We start from the raw sequence: 17266 nt of genomic DNA, 5'->3' as shown, positions 1-17266 counted from the left end.
GGCCTTGTCTATACGTATTACTTACTGTTCTATAGGCCAAAGGAATCGACCTACCTATGCAATCTAATGCACGGAATAGCATGTCCCCCCCATAGCAAGATCATGTTCGTTTCTTTCTTTTTTTCGCTTCTCTTTTTGTATTTACGTACAGTAGCCTTCTAATCTCTTGCGTCATCATCACCGCTGTACTCCATCACTTTATGCTGTACCATTGCACAATCACCTCTGTTTGCATTCCTGTGACCACAGTTTCAGAAGCAAAAAGAACCATCAACTCAACCATTTGCTCATCCACCCACTCACTCACTGCCTTGTGCTTGTTCATGCAGCCGTATAGTACAGTATTGCTGATTCTTGGGTACAGAGCCCGGCGTCAATCACGGGCTTCACATCTTACACCCGAAATCGCTCTTCAGCTTGACAAGGCCTGTTTTTCTGATTATCTGATCTACATTGCATTCTCCATTTTGACTGCAACCTCGTTTAGTTAAGTAAGCCGGTTGCTGGGAACGACCCATGCAACGATCATAGGTTCGTTCCCAAAGCATATTCCCACACACCCAATCGTAACAGGTAGACGTCCAAACACGAAATAGCCTCCACCAGTCCGTTCAAACTCTGTTTTCCACCGACAAGTGCCGGCCCATGGCGCAAAAAGAGACTTTCAGGGGTTCCTGGGCTTCACGTTCGACTAGGAGCTGCACTGTAGGTGAATTACTGTGTTGGGGAACCTCTGTGGAGCCCCGCCAATCTCATCAGCGAAGCCATTCCCGTAACTCAATAGCCCTGACCCTAGTCTCCGCGCCGGCCTTGTCACTAAACCGGTCTTTGCTCTATTTCCTTTATTCCCGTCTACGACCTCTGTGATAGACGTAATGCTCTCTCTCGGCCTATTTGTCCAAGGGCATCACGGGGTCTAGCAGATGAATGGTGACCTTAGCTCATATAACTTGTCATTTTTTTTCTTCTTCAAATGGGGGCTAACTACGGCGTTGTGATGGAGCTGAGTGCTGTCCGTACTCTATTAGATAACAGAAAAGGTCCCATATCTTTAGAGTCTACGGAGATCGCGGGCGTTTCGTTCCCGTCTCTGCTGTTCCTGAGCCTCCCTGAATCGGGTCTATCGTGTCATGTTCCAGTAGTTTCTCGTCCCCTTCCATGATCCATCTCGCGTTGCACATCGGCGTCTCATCTCAGCTCATTCCAGGCACAAACATCGCCTCAACGCCTCGATCCCATGGGAAAGGGTCTGTGCAACCGTACTGAACCCGTGGGAATCCTTATCCGAGCTGCAAAACACACACGGCATGAGAAAGAAGGGTCCAAGGGTTGTATGTCAGCCTTTATCCATTATATTAAAACCGAAGTATATTTTCTAACCTTATAACTGACTTATAAACTTAATACTACTATTACCTTCTAATTACCTTAAACCTTCTCTAGTTTAACCTTTATTCCTAGTAGTATTAATATATATATTATTATAAAACTTTCTTTAAGTTAAGCTTTTTTTATATATTAATATTTCTTAATAATTCTAATAACTATATATTATACTTATAAGAAGATCTTATAAGTAAATTACTATTTATATATTAAATATAAATATAATTTAAGCTTAATTTTATTAAATTAACTATATAGTTACTTTTTAAGTTACTTTATTTTCTAATTTTAATAGCTTAAATAATACCTTTTTTTTTATTAAATAACTTAAATAACCTTAATAGGAAATCTACTATAAGCTACTATATAAATAATAGTTTTATAGTTAAAAAAAGCTAGCTAAATAAGGAAATTATTACTTAACTAATAAAAGTTTTATATAAAGATATATTTTATAATAGCTTTATAATAATCTTTAAAATCTATAAAGCTATTATTATTTTATAAAATCCTTTTATATATAAATATAGCTTAAAATATAATTATAGCTTTATTAATATAATTATTAATATTTAGTATTTAATAAAGTTAATATTAATAAAAAACTAGTTTTATTAATATAAAAGTTACTATTTTAAAAATCTAAAGTATTTATAGTATTAAGCTAACCTTTTTTAATTAAAATATTAAAGGTATTTTTATATACCTTTAAAGCTAGTTAAGGAGTTATTATTTAAGTTTATATTATATTAGCTTTATATTATAACTATTAGTTAATTATTATAATATTAATATCTAAATTATAGGCTAGAAGTGTTATTTATAGTTAAGGCTTATAGCTAAGAGCTTATTCTAGTAAAAAGAACCTAGTCAGCCTTTATCTCAGCCACAGACTCTTATCCACTTGACATCGTATGTAGTGAATCATCATATGGACCACGTCCACTAGACTCTCGAGATGATGGAAACACCCTGACACCCCATCCAAGTGACCCCTAAACGCCTCAGTCAGTATTGGAGATCTCCTTCCCCTTGTCGGCACGGACTCGATCATGTTCAGCCTCATACAATGATCGACATTTCTATATCAGATCATATCATGGTCCCCTGTCTCTGTGCGAAATGTGAATGTGTGCTTGGCATCATAATTCCCCAATTCTTTCTCATCCCTACGCATCTCGTCACAAATCTAGATTGCACCTATACGGCAATTCTCACTAAAGACATCCATTGGCCATAAACTGCCTGACCCAAGCCGCGATGGATGAAACTGGCTGCACACCTCTCCCTGAAGAACTATTCCTCCCTCACTAATTTTATGTATTGGAACTATTTATGCGACCCTCCTGATGCTAAACGACCCCTTTGACACTCGGAAACTCTAATATTTTCTCCTTGAGGGTGTTGTTCTCTTCCGATGGTTTGCCCGTACGTGTTTGCATTATCTCCTCTAGTAGAGTCTTCCTCTCCACCACGGCCCGCGTAGTCTACAATAGCCCCCGGTCGAGTCCAAGAGACCTTTTTTCCAAGTGAGGAAATGCCTGTATCCGCTGTTTTTTTGCTGAACTAACTTTAGATGGTAGTCTACTCCGCGGCGGATCGTGTCCAATGTCTTAGCCGCTTACATGTCGTTGATCTTAGCATTCCTCTAGTCGGGAGGCAAAGACGGTTGACATTCCCTCTGCTAATATTGCAAATCAGAAACCGTTTGACATGTGTCTTCGTTACACCCGCAGTCCAAATCTTAATATTATTAGATCCAGACTCCCAAAAAAATGTCTCTGACCAGACCTAAGAGCTCCAATCACATCATCTGTCTCCCGTCTCAGCCACTACCGTTTGAGCCTCGTGTTAGCTCAGAAATATCATATATCACATCCGACGTCCATCGGAGTGTGCGCCGAGACCCCCAGAAGAACACACCACACCAAATGCCTTGTCGACCCGTCTTTTCTGCCTTTTTCATGTATGTACAGCACATCGAATCTGCCAGACCCAGAGCAGCGGGTGCTGCTACGCCGTATCTTACCATCTCATCCCAATCCAGCAGAGGCAATGGGCCTGTGCATGTACCTTGTCTATGCTAGGACTAGGGTGCCAGGGTGACTCGCGGATCGGCAGCCTGTCCTACCCCGAGATCTGAGACATTATGGAGGTGTCTATCAGAAGCCAAAGCATCCATCCCAACCTACCCATCCTACCATCCAACTGTCTCTTTCGCTCAACTGCTTGCTCGCTCTGCCTCTCCATGAAATGCTCCAATTCCGCTCTCGCTATGCGCTCGGGCCAAGACGTCCCAGAAACTCTAAAGCCTGCCGAAGCTGAAGTTTTCTCTGTCGGATGCTGACCTTGTCATATCTGATATCTTTTGGTATCCTACTTTTCTGGGTATAGGCCACCTGAAAGCCTGCTTCTAAACTCAAACTACATATCATCAAGCCAATCAGTCAGCACGTGAATGCCTTTCATCCTTGCCCTGCACTATGTAATGCAATCTCCAGCTTTGTCTGTCTTGTCTCTCCACGAACAGGCACCACTATGGCCAGGGCAGCCATGTCCCCAGAGGCGCCAGCGGCGCCAGCTCAAAACAGACAATCTGCTAGTCGATATGTCACTTGGAGATCATTATGGGAAAGTCATGACGAAGGTGTTCATTTGATAGTTGAAATTTCTTGTTTCATTATTTGCTCCAATCCTATGTCGCCACCGTATTGTCCCAGCCATTCGTTGTCCAGAATGTGAAGGGCAATAAAAGAGAAGAGAATAGCTAACCAAAAAGTAAAGTAAGAACGAATTCGACAAGATCCTCAACACCGAGTGAGTAAAAGAACAAAGTAAAGTAGAAAGCCTCCGCCCAAGAGTAGTAGAAACGCCCTTGCACCTTTGAAGTGGACCTAGTTGTGTGATAACACCATCATGCAAATGCCCCCCAAGTAACAGTAACAGTAAAAGTAAGGTCAAGTCAAGTCAGGTAATCCTTTTCCGCGTCTTCTTCTTTCAGACATAGTAATCGTACAGACCATTACACCCTCGTGTCTCCTGTAATTTCGTTTGCTTCCCAAAAGAGCTCTCTTGCCTGAGTCTCTAATGCAGCGGCGTCGACCATGGGACGGTCTGGCTGCAGAAAATGCTGCAATTCCTTTCTTTTTCCAGCTCCGTCTTTTCCGTATATGATGATAGTGTGTAGATGCGAATGTGTGTGGACGAGACAGACAAAGTATGTAAGTAGGTTTTGGGTATGTGTGTCTGACTGAACGTGTGTGTATCGCCCCAATCAAGTTGAGCGCGGGTCTTGGGTCTTGTTCTGCGTGTCTCATATAAGTGGCGCCCTTTTTGGGACTCGACTCTTCCCTGTTCTCGTTATTCCACCAGTGGCGACTGACGGAGTTCTCAAGTAAGGTACCCGAGCCAAGATGTGTCTATCAGTAAAAGCAAAAGTAGGCAATGCCAAGCAGTCAATGACTGTCTGTAGCTTAGTATTCTGAGCCCCGCTTCTCAGCAATCTTGGACTTTGAGGGCGCTCTTCGCTTCCTGCTTCGCTCCTCTTGCTCAATCACAGGGACTGCAGCAGGGATAAACTCAACTCCGCGGTTGCGGCTGTTGGGTCGTGCGTGTAGCTTGCGATGGTTGTTGAGGTTATCTTGGCGGTTGAACTGGTCCTTTCCACAGAACTCGCATGAAAAACGGTTAGGTCCTTCACCGTGGAAACTGCTTTTTGTTAGTGAAAATGTTCATTTTTATTTTTTTTTTTTATTTTTTTAGGAATCTCGGTAAATACTCACGTTTGCTTGTGACGCTTGAGATGCTCGTTTCGTCGGAAGGCCTTGTGGCAACCAGGGTAGTCACACTTGCACATGGCTCTTCGGACAACATCAACTTGAGCAGAGTCAGGCTTGATCGATCGCTTCCTCGATGATCGAATCTGAGCTCGCTGAAGCTCAGCACTCTTCTGCTGGATCTCATGCACCATCAACTTCCTTTGAGCACGCATGCGGTTGGGAGAGTTGGGGTCATGAAGGTGGTAACCAAGAGGTGACTGAGAGTGGCGGTCCATGTCAAAAGCGTCAAAGTCACCTGAGAGTTGTCTGTTGGGGAAGAAGGAGATAGGGCTATCGTTGGCACAAGACCATGATGAGCCGGTCTCGGCAGCCTCAGAGCCAGAGATACTTTGGGTGGGTGTCATCATGAAAGAGGCGGGACCCATTGAAGCATCAGGAGAATACGAGTACATGCCAAAGGAGTTTGATGGTGTTAATGAGCCCATTGATCCGTGATGTGCCATATTCATGTCCATCATGTGCTCATACTCGAAGCCGAGTTGCTCTCGCTTCATGGGAGTGTTGGGGAGAGAGTCGGAGAATGAGATGTGCTCAGGCTCAGGCTTGACAGGGCCAAACATGAACTTGCCCATTGCTGATGATGGAGGGGTCATCTCTGCCCCACGGTGGGAGACAGAGTTGTAGGGACCATCAAAGTCCATGTTGCCGAATTCATGAGGTGTTGATCGTCGAGACGTAGGGGTGAATGGGTCGTAGGCTGATGAGGCGGAGGAGAAGCTGGTGGTGGTGGAAGGGCAGGACATGGGCTGACTGCAGAGGCTGAAGGAGTCGTCCATGTCGAACCGGTAATCCGACTCGAACTGCATCTTGAATATATGAGAGCAAGGAGTGTTAAAGAGAGAATGGATGGGGAAGGGATGAGATAGATGTGAAGATGTCTTGAGTTGACCTTGAATGAAGGGTGAAAGTGTTCAAGGTTGGTCTCAAAAGGCTATGAAGAACAATCAAGAGTTGAGTGAAGTTGTTCAAAAGTCTGGTGAGTGAGTCTGATCGGGAATGTTTTTTCATCTTTCGAGGACGGACGCCCTTGAAGATATAGAGGTGAGGTGGAATGAGGTACGCAGCATCGAGCTGCGGGTCCTGAGACAGTCAAGCTGTTAACTCAACCACCCGTAGATCCTTGAACACAGCCGGTGCAGCTAGTAGGGAACCCGCGAGACAGAGCTATGATCCAATACCCCCAGGGCAAGAATGCGAACAAGGGTCAAGAGAACTCGAGCAGCTCGATCGAGATCGCTGCTCTGAAGAGGAACAGGTCCAGGTAGGGCGACGGGAGAGGCGTGATAGATCCACAGTTGAGCGAGTGGGTTTATTGCTCGCATAGAGTGAGTGTAATGTTTAGGATGAAGTTGTGTCAGTTATGATCAAGAGTCCCTGGGGATGTTTCGCTGGGCCCTCGACGCCCTTGGCTGGCCTAGTTGCCGACTAGTTATTACAGCAGCAAGAGAAGAGAGAAAGAGACCAATACAGACTTGGAACTTGATTCGAGAAGTTGAGTTTATGAAAGTGAAAGAAGAAGAAATACTACACTGCCATCGAGTAATGCAGGACTCGGAGAATAGGGACAAAGTGAAGAATCAGAACAAAGGCACGTATAATGGCAGTCGAGAATATGCTTGAACCAAGGGTCGGCATATGGGGGGTGAGGTATAGACTAGGATTGGTGGGTGTGTGATTAAGCCACGTCCCTGACTCTGGGACGGTTCCTCGCTCGAAGCCCCGGCTTTAAAGCCACCCCTGCAGCCGCCGAGCCATGACCATGCTGCGGATCCCAGGGAAAAGAAAAAAAAGGGTGTGGGTGTGTGATGCATCGACTCCAACTCTCACTCTCCCATTACCTGAAAGACTAGAGGCGAAGTTGAGTGAGTGAGTGGTTACTAGTATAGTATATCGGACCCTGCATGAGGTGCATGAACATAACCCCCGGGGTGAGAAAAAGGTGTCACTGACTGGACTGACTGACGCCAGTCCTCCATGTCCATGTCCATGTCCATGTCAATCTCCATAATCTATCCATCTCGCACATGTGCCACAGGACAGGGCCTACCTGTCAATGTCAATGTCAAGGTGAGTATGGGTAAGCCACGCCCAGAGCGTGGGACCTCTCTGTGTGGGTGCCCCAGATCTAGTGTAAGGATGTACGGATGTAAGTACGTACATCCTATCCATCCATATCGTCTCATCTCGGTCGGTCTCTTCTCACTCAGGAAAAACTGTTAGCTTTCTTGCCTCCGACAGTTATGGATATCGTCACTAGGAATGATCGGGGCCTGGAATGGGAGAGAGTGGAAATGTCGCTCAGAAAGGCCGTCAAGTGAGACAGTGTCGCGTCGAGGGGACCCAAGCCAAGACCATCAGAAGGTTCATGTTCCTGAGCGTGCCTGGATGTGTTACCTCTTGGGCGAAACATGCCCCATCCGAAAGGTCTTTTTGGTTTCCCCATATCTCGACTCCCTTGAGACTGAGCATACAGTAGTGTCGAGACAAGTGAGTTCAAGACAAGACAAGACAAGACAAGAGAGCGGAACGATTAGTGGGATATCTCTCACTCGAAGAGTCAAAGTGAAGATGTGGGTCGTCAGGAGAGAAGGTTTAGCAAAGGAGTACTTGTAGAGTGATTGAAAGGTAATCTGGCCCTATTCGTGAGAAGCAATCACAGGCGAGGCGTGGTGCAGGTCTCACCCAAAACGAAAGGGACCTGCGGGTGTTCCTGGCGATGGATGGGGCATTCACTGCAAGAACACGGGAACTGTGTGCTCGTATCCGCACATTACGGATAGAGTTGAGTGCATAGAGTGCATGAGTGAGTGTAAGGAGTAGGAGTAGACTGTATGAGTAGGTCGAGTAGAGTTTCTCCTCCGTGGACCCTGATCCGATAAAGTCTCAGAGTGTTGGTTTTTTTCGGCTGATGCTGCTGACTCTGCAAACCAACAACATGGTCTGTCTGGTCATACCTAGAGAAGAATTCCGTCAGAGGAGCGCTCCTTGTGATGTCATTGGACAGGAAGAAGAAGAAGAAGCTCTGTTGGCCCTGCACATCCATCCATCCACTCCAACCATCGGAAGGTCTGCTGCGGATGCAACACCAACTTCACTGTAGTGTACGTATGTACTGCACTGCACAGTAGAGCTGCAGACTGCAGAGTCGCATTGCAGCTTTGCAAGGGTGGCATCGGCAATTGTTAAGGTGTAAAAGGTGCCGGGTGCTGGGTAACTCAGCCATGCCAGGCCAGACCAGACCCAAAGAAGAATGTAACGTCAGAGCGGCTAAACTCAAATATCCATCATGATGGGGAAAAAGGGCTCGAGTCTGACCTCGAGAAAATGGAGATGTCGGATGGTAGCGGAGCAACCACGGTATCTATCCTTACAGCTCATATGCATAGAATACAAATTAAGTTCCTACTGACAGGTGAGCGTGCTCGTGGTCATGGTCAGTCAACCTGGTTAGAACCCCTGCTTCGCCTATCGTAACAGGAAAGGAAATGCCTTGTCTGTCAAGTTTGTGCACTAAAACTACCTATTCATGGTAGCCGCGCACGGTTCTCAATATGACAAAAGAGATAATAGAGACTTGCCAAACTGACAGACACTGACAAGAGAACGGAACAAAGGGCATCCGCCTCGCTTGCCAGTGGTGATTGTATGTAATTGTGCCGAGAGGGGGACTCGGTTGACCCTGAGAATGGAACTGAGAAACAGGACCGAAGTCGCCTGAATTGACTCTATTGATAGAGTTGAAACTCCTTAAGCAACTCCTTGGATCAAGGAGAAGGCAATATAGCCAATAGTGCGAGGCTGCCCTCGAATTCTTCATCTCAATGTCTCCGAGTTTATTATCCGCCGTCGGGCATTGAATTATTCCTCCTTAGGATGGAGGGGTCAAGTCAAGTCAAATCGAGTTGAGTACAGTAGACTCGAATAACCCCTCTCACTAACTACCCCATCTTAGCTCTGCTTGGCTCATCAAGCCAACCCGAGGCATACTATACTCATGCTCCCTTAGTAGGTAGCCCCAGTAAAAACGCGACCTGAACGCGTTCCCAGACGTGATAAGGGAACCTGGGACACTGAAGTCATAACAAAGGGAATGAATGTCCCTGGGAGAGTGTTCAGTTAGTGCATCGCGCAACTGTGTGGTGCGAGCACTAACGCGAGGCTCGGGACGGTAGCTGCGGGGCCCGCGTCCACTTATCGCTCGCTACAATAGCTAGAATAGGTACCTGAGGTAGAAATCCTAAGGTAAGGTAGCTTAGGCACCTCAGATAAGAGCGCGCAATGCCTTGAGCCAGTTGGTGTCAGCTCTCGAAGCGTCCCTAGTGCCGGGCGATCTTCCCGGGGAGCGACCCAGCGATCCTCCCAAGAAATCAAATCTAGGAACAGAGAGGGGACCACTCTCATCAGGGGACAGGGGCCTCTCAGTGGAGGGAGCCATTGGAGGGAGAGGGCTGTTTGGCGCTGGCGCTGGCGCTGGTGCTGGTGTTGGCGTTGGCGTTGGTGTTCGTTCATAGATCTGACTTTTTTCTTCTTAGGTCTGTTCCCCACTGTAAATCAGTCCAGGGTTAGACCTATCGGTGCGGTAGCATTACACGCCCCCCGTCTTGTAATGTAATGCAAACTCACACACTGCTGAAGGCTGGTAAGACACCTGAGATGGGCTGGGCAGTGTTTTTTCTTTCAGTTTGGTGATATATCGTTTTTTTCGTTTCTTTCTGTTCTGCTCTCACTTTGGCGATTGTGTCGTAACTCAGCCTAGGCACCTGGTTAGTCGAAATGGATGATGCGAGCCCGAGTTACTAACGCGATACGCAATACCTCGAATCCCTTGTCTGCTAACCGAACGGAAGATGCCAGAGTACAGTCAGTACAAGAGGCACATAAGATTTCACCATCATTGCCCTTGCAGTGTCTGAAGCGGATGCAAGTAGAGTCTCCGCCATGATGAGAGACAGAGTGTTCATCATCATCTCTACTATACATATGCATCCCAGATTAAGAAAACGGTGCAGTATTGGACAGTGAACGAATAGTGTGTGCAGCTCGTAGCATCGTCTCGTCTCATCTCATTTACACCAATGTGCAGGGCCAATTCAACTGCATACCCGACATCTGCAGTCCTTTCGTCATACGGCATCGCAAGTTACTTCGTTCGTCCTGTCTCTTTTGCCTGGCCCTGTCCTGTCCTGCCCTACCCTGAGCTGAACTGGGCTGGTCATACCGATCAGCGTAGCATCTCATACGGGCCCCCGACGGGAATCCGAGTGTTCCCATGTTTCCTATCCACTTCTTCCCGTGCCTAGCCTCTGTCTAACTCAGAGAGAGAGCGAGAGGTCTGAAAGAGGGGAGCACGCATTTCAGGCATGTGTACCAGGTTTTCCCCTGCTTCCCGTCTCCGCTGACTCAAGAGCTGAAGAGTCGAGACCCGTGATCTGACTGACTGACAAACAAAAGAGCTCCTCCTCAGCTTACACAGATGGGAATGGATTATGGATCGCGGAAGAGGCCCCCCCACCGAGGAAAGGCCAAGCCCGTTATTCCAAAGGCAGATCCATCTCCGGCCCGGCTTTCCAGCGCCGTTGCTCCTGTAAAGTATACGAGCTCCCCAAAGTAAGAATTACTATGTGCTGTGCCAAGGTGCTAGTATAGTAAAGGATTTTCGTACTGTCTCGTGTGATGAGAATGAGAATGAGAATGCTGAATTCCCCTCATGATAGACCGTGGAACAGATCTGCTGTTCAATCTTCTTTTTCATTTCTCATAATGGCATCATAGATTTATAAACTCATAGTCTCACCTGAGCTGCGGGCACGCTTCCGCAGGTTGTCCTACCAATCAGAGTCTTGAGTGTCATATCAAGCGCCACAAGTCCCAGCAGCTGTCGAGACCTTGTGTTGGGGCTCTTAAGTGATCTATCATAAAATGTTGCCCACTCTGCATACTCCACAGGGGATGGTCTAATCAGACAAAAAGTGGTCTCTTGCGCAGTAAAGTCCTTCTCCACGCACTGGCGACTGGTCGTCCCTCTGGGCTAGTGTCGCTGATGTACAGTGGGATTGCTTGGTTGGTAATGCCATATGCGAACACTGCGAGGCCCAATTGGGCGCATCGAGTTCCCTTGTGTAGAGCTCTCTGTGGGCACCGGGCCCAGGAATTGCCGGATTGACTTGGGGACTGTCACTATCACCAACTCATCAACCTGTCAACTCGCGTTGGCCGCATCCCTTGACTCCCGTATCGAGCAGACGATGTTACATCTGCTGCCCATTTGGTGTTTGTCTCCCTCTGTTTACGGTAATCATACGCTATCGTTCTTACTCTCCCTGGTTGACAATCTATCTATCAGGCTAGTTATCAGACGATTGTAGCAGTATACCACGCACACTACTGTACCTCGATCCATAAGGAGAATAACGTGCTGTAGCCATGTCAGGATTGCCTGCTGTGGCTATTATTGTGGCTTTTGGAGGCTGCAACAGATGAATAACGCCAGCATATTTTGTCAGAACCGATAAATGATTGACGGGCCCGTACTCTTGCCGACGGCAAACTGATCAAGTCCTCCACATGTGGTTCTCACTGTGACGGGGCGGCGAACCAACTCATGCTTGGGGGAGACCGGCGACCAGGCAGCGTTGGTTGGAGTGAGAGACTCGGCCGGCCGGGGTCTACGGCTTCTGGGCCAAGGGTCCCGAAGCTGTCAGTCTCCGCTGACATAGTTACCTTAGCCTCTGTAAACTAGGCATTGGTATTCTGCCCTACATTGATCTATGTAAAGAATGTCATCCAAACTCGGTGGTATTTGTTAGTGCTCTCTATCTGGATAGCTTTCAGTCCCTTGAGTATCGTGTCCCACTTCCCTCGGTTCTCTGCCCAGCCTATATATCATACCAGATAAGCCCAGGCTCATGAGATCGCCGATGCACTCTACTTTCTACGATGCGAGCGACCGAAATGCCATATGGCACTACTACATACACGTTTTTTTCTTTTTTGTTTCTTTGGGCCTGTGCTTGCTGGCCTGGCCCCCCCCCCCAGATCGAAGTTACAGCGCAGCCGCTGTTACACCCGGCGTGAATCTCCCGCCAACTAGGTTTGTGATCTGACGGACAGCGGGCGGGAGAAGATCACCATACTGGGGATAGTCAGGGGTCTGGGAGGCCAGATTTTCAGGGCCTGCTCCCTGTAGGAGCTTCTGTTCCTGTTCCATTTTGGAGGTTCTGTGGTCTACCGAAACCTTGGCCCTGCGTCATCTGCATCTGCGGCTGTATCTGCGCTGCATCTTGCGTCTGCGGCTGCATCTGTATCTGTATCTGTATCTGTATCTGCAGCACGAGATACGTCAGGGTATAGTTAATTAATTGGCCCTGGGACTGAGACCGAGACCGAGACTCTTACACACCATAACGTTAACGCAAGGTACAGAGGTTTTTCCCCGACACAGACCAATTGTTGTTATTCTTTTTTTATTCTTCGCCTCTCTCCCTCAGAATACTACCCTTGGCCTATAGGTTTCATTGACTCTCTTTCGCTACCGCTTCTCGCCTCTTGACGAGACGGTCATGCTTACGGTGACATTCGGATATCAATAGCACCGGAATGCAAGCTCAATTCGACCGTTTGACCGTTGGTAGTGTGGCATTACTTAACATACGTCGGGCCGGCAGCTAGAAGCTCTGGCCTCAAAGCAACATCGACTTTTTTTTTCTCTCACGGTGAAAGGCACAACAATTGCATTGCTCTGGGGCTGAGCTAAGCTGCTGTTTAGGCGGGAAAGACATTATCCAGTGGCCAGATCTCGCGGTTATATAACCGCGAGAAGCAAGTGGAGTGAATAAAGTTTCGCCCAGAACCGGAGCCGTGGTTACGCTTGGCTGTGTTAGTTCACTATTGACGATTTCCATTCCCTGAATGGACTTTAGCTACCCCGCCAGCCTAGTTAATGTGTAAATCCCTCTCGCTAAATGGATTGACAGTTTCCGCGGCCCCTCGAATTCACCATGTTGTTGACATTCATTTTCATTTTCGCTTTTGATTTATGCAGCTCATGACTCTTTACCATGGCTTTTCATACACTAATTCTCGATATTTCATGTTCTAGAATGCGCCTCCTTCAGTTGACACGATCGATCGATCGGTAGGAGATTTATTCTACCAATGAGGCTACAGAACATGTAGGGTAACCCAGGGCTTAGGATGGTTTGAAGTAGCTACACTTCGTAGGTCGTATGTTAAAACAGTTATATCTCTTCTGGGCTAAATCGCCCTCTACGTTCGGGCTTGTGTCAGTAGTTTACCAGACTTATGTCATCAGTGACCTCGTTGGTGACATGATATTGTTTTTAACTTGCTCAGTATGTGCTATGTCAGTCACCGCGCCACGACACCTGACACGGCTCAAGATAAGACAAAGACGAGACGAGACGAGGCCAGACCATCCAGATCCAGAATCGACTCGAGACCATTGAGCGACCATGGGATTTCTGCAGTGGAAGGGCGAAATAAGCATATCTGACGTCTTTCGGACAATAAGCAAACATGGGGAAGTTTGTAAATGGTATGGGAATACCATTAAACGTGGCTGTCAAAAGAGGTGCATATTCTATCTATAGAAAAAGTCGTTATTATATGAAAGCCACTTTGTTTCGTTTCAACATGGCAATCTAAACAATCGCAGCCCTGTAGAAAGATCCACGAAACTCAATCTATGCATACTGGACCCTACCTTTTTTCCTTTACTTTCTTAGTGAACAACAGCCTCTGCTTCAGCTTTCGATTTCAGTATATTCTCTCGATCTGCGGGCGGTGCGGCCGCCGTGCGGCATACTGCCTGACTTAACAACAAGCTGTCACTCTCCAGCCATAAAGAGGATACGCGGTCAGCCGGTCACTTCCCACACCCGCAGAGTGGACATTGCGATAGTCTTACGTTTAGAATGTCACTGCAAGGCTGGATTACCCGTCGTGGTTCGGTTCCGAATTCCCTAGATACCTTAGGCCCACGCGCGCTTACGCGTAGAAGGGAAGCGAACCAACAACAGCGACACCTTTTCCGATCAGCTACATCGTCAAAGCGCGGATAGAGAGAGGGACAGGCAGGTGGGTTGCAAAAAAACCGGGATTCCTTATACACTAAGAGAGCAGGCGACATAAATACCTGGTCACCTACCCAAGCTTTTTCTCGGCTAGCTGATTGCTTATTTCTGACCAGTAATACAGAAATCCCGGTTTTTTTGCAACCCACCTGACAGGGACGATATCTGAACACGCCCTCAATGTGTTAAGTTAAGTGAAGTGACTTGATTAGGGTGACATCGCATTAGTTTCGTCCCGTCTTACGATCGTCGATCTTATCCCCAACCTCGACAGCGCTTCACATCTAGTTAGTGCTGTTGCTATCGAGAAAGAGATATCCCCCAAAGTTTCTTGGTAAGAAACATCCAAAAGTGCAGAGTCGTACGATTTCCTGATCGGCAATGCTCTCCTTGCAGAGCTGCTGCTGTCCGGATGAACGTGAGGCGAGACATTTTGCTAAGCTGCTCGCGAAGGATAGCTCGGCACGGTTGGGAGGTGACATCGTGTGTCTCAAGTCAGACGTTTCCCGTCAAGCGATATTGAATCCAGCATTCGCCGGTGATTCCATTCCAACTTATCGTATTCCCCAGGTGGCGATGGCACTTTGACGGACATCCATTCGGCTTGGGCATACCGGGGGGCCTCGGTACTACCATGCGCTGTAAGGAAAAGTCTCGAACATTCAACACCACACGTGAAATGCAACCATAGTGGTGATATTGGAAGTGAGGGTAATAGCAGAGCGTCGGGTCGAAACAAACAAGCGAATAACTCTATTCAATGCTTCTCCGTTTACGGTTACATCCGAGATTCTAAGTTAATCCATCACTGCTTGCTCGGCGTCAGCCTCCATGTCCTGGAGGACCTCCTCCATCTCAGCTTCTGTGGCCTCCAAACCCTCAGAGCTCATGAGTTTGTTGTCCTTGTCCTCAGCTGTGCAGGGGTGGGCTGGTTAGCGTGTCGATCACCTCTAGGGTAGGAAAACGGGAAACGGGAACTCACTTCGAGCCTCAACGAGCAGATTCTCTTGGACCTCACAGTCGGTCAAGATAGATCCATCTCCAATGACTGCTCTCTTTCCGATAATACAACGTGTCAGCTTGCATGCCTTGCCAACAACAACTCCTTCCATAAGTAGACACTGGGAGAGCTTGGCACCCTCGTTGATCTGCGAGCCGGCGCCGATCACAGTTTCTTTGATAGAGGTCTTCTCCTCCACAGTTACATTCTCTGCAATGAGGCTGTCCTTTTGTGTGATTGTCGTGCGTGCCTTAACGCCTTCAGGGTAAGCGATCTTCTTTGCATGTGCATATGGTGATGGTGACTCTCCGCCTGCCTCTTCGAGTGATGGAAGCTTGGCCAGCTGAAGTGAAATAGCGAGCAGCAGCTGTGCCGTGTCAACGCGGCGAATCAAAGGAGCTGAGCTCCCACCCGGGTGGACATAGGCAATGATCGGCGGGACTTGGAACGATTTCGACTTCTCGGCAGCTGATGGTTCGTCATCAACTGCAATACTCGGCACTGATGTCTCGGCAGCTGTGCCTCCGTATGAGTTCCAATCACTTTGGATGTGATCTGGGGTGGAAACTCGGGAAGGCGAGCTTGGTCGTTCATCGTCCTTGGTCTCCTCAACCCGACCTTGGGCACAAGCACTCTCGAGCTTCAACTTGTCGGCAAGACCGGATTGCCACCCAGCCTTCGCCCACCATCCGACAACATCCTCACCAATACTCTCCATTCGCTCGTTATCCTTGACAAAATCGAGAACCCATCGAGGGAAGATGTATATGTGAGCATCTCGGTGTGTCGTGAACATTCGTACTCGAGAATGGGCACGCAACAATCCGTGTCGAATAGGAAGTGAGCCCTTGTCTTCTGTTAAATCTCTCAAAGAGTCTGTTGGCATGGAGTACACCAGCTTTGACAAGTTTGAGAAAAGAGATCCCTTTGATGGCGTAACAGGAGTTGAAGGCAACGGTGTCGTCGCAATGAAGTCTGTCTCCTCCTTCTTGACAGGTGCAACTGCCTTGGTGTCATACCAAACGCCAAGTGCACCGCTGTGAACTGATCGATGACCGTTGGAAAGCCTTGCAGTTCCAAGCAAGTCTGTCAGACTAGCTGACTTGACCATCCATGATTGTAGAAGCTTGTCTCCTCCAAGTTCGCAGACCAAGTCACAAGGGAGTACTACAAAATCACCAGTGATAATCTTCCTAATCTCTGGCAGCCGCAGGATCTCAGCAGTGCCTGTGTTTTGATCAAGGTCTACTGGTGAGAGAATGTCGGGCCGTGGCAAAGGCAGAGCAGTTAGGTGAAGGTTAGTGTTAAGAGCAGTTGAGATAGCCTCGGATGCTGTAGGAGGACAGACAAGATTTATGTCTAGTAGTTGTCAGTATGTATGCTTTCATAACTGGAGAGTGAAGAGCCATCTTCGGATATACTGAATGAGTCACCCTATAGCCCCAAGTTTGACTGACCTGTGATGCCCATTCGATAGCAGAAATCAAGCGCGTACCAGACCATAGGTCGGTTTGCAATAGGGAGAAGGGCTTTGGGGCTCTCATCTGGGTTAGAGGTGAATGTCGGGAACGACGAGCCAGGCCCGCAAAGGATGAGGGCTTGAAGCCCAGTTGACGGCATTGATACAGCGTGGGGCATAACACCGCGGGGTTCCTTGTTGATTTACGGGTGTAGAGGTTGAAGATTTGAGATAGAGTCAACTTTTGGTAGGTCTGCTGCGGCCTCAGTGTGCGGGTTGGTTCGTTAATGCCAACGCGAGAGCCGTTGTTGCTGTATGAAGTCAAATATGAAGTGAAGAGTCACTCAAATCCATTGCCAAGACATCAAAAATGTACGTTCGTGGGGTGCTGTCCCGCCTGTGGCTGCAGCTGTGGCTGTCCCAACGCACAGCCACATATTTTTATCCCACACGGATTCACGTGGACGGACTGGACCCGACCTCGGCACGG

At 47.8% G+C, this 17266-nt stretch overlaps 2 protein-coding genes across 2 annotated transcripts; both read right to left on the bottom strand.

Moving 5' to 3' along the window:
* Positions 1 to 4859: 4859 nt before the first annotated feature.
* On the bottom strand, positions 4860 to 6031 carry J7337_000301 (uncharacterized protein; the record flags this gene model as incomplete). Its single annotated transcript, XM_044818059.1, has 2 exons — positions 4860 to 5094; positions 5169 to 6031. 2 exons carry the CDS (start codon positions 6029 to 6031, stop codon positions 4860 to 4862), a joined length of 1098 nt encoding a protein of 365 aa, XP_044685761.1.
* A 9083-nt stretch (positions 6032 to 15114) lies between these two features.
* On the bottom strand, positions 15115 to 16937 carry J7337_000300 (uncharacterized protein; the record flags this gene model as incomplete). The annotated part of the gene is made up of 3 exons (XM_044818058.1): positions 15115 to 15230; positions 15300 to 16676; positions 16775 to 16937. The coding sequence occupies 3 exons, from the start codon at positions 16935 to 16937 to the stop codon at positions 15115 to 15117; spliced, it is 1656 nt and encodes a 551-aa protein (XP_044685760.1).
* Positions 16938 to 17266: the final 329 nt, after the last annotated feature.

Source organism: Fusarium musae, chromosome 1, assembly GCF_019915245.1.
Source record: "Fusarium musae strain F31 chromosome 1, whole genome shotgun sequence".
Taxonomy (NCBI): Eukaryota; Fungi; Ascomycota; class Sordariomycetes; order Hypocreales; family Nectriaceae; genus Fusarium; species Fusarium musae.
Note: the sequence above shows the minus strand (reverse complement) of the source record. Positions and strands in the feature narration are given on the sequence as shown.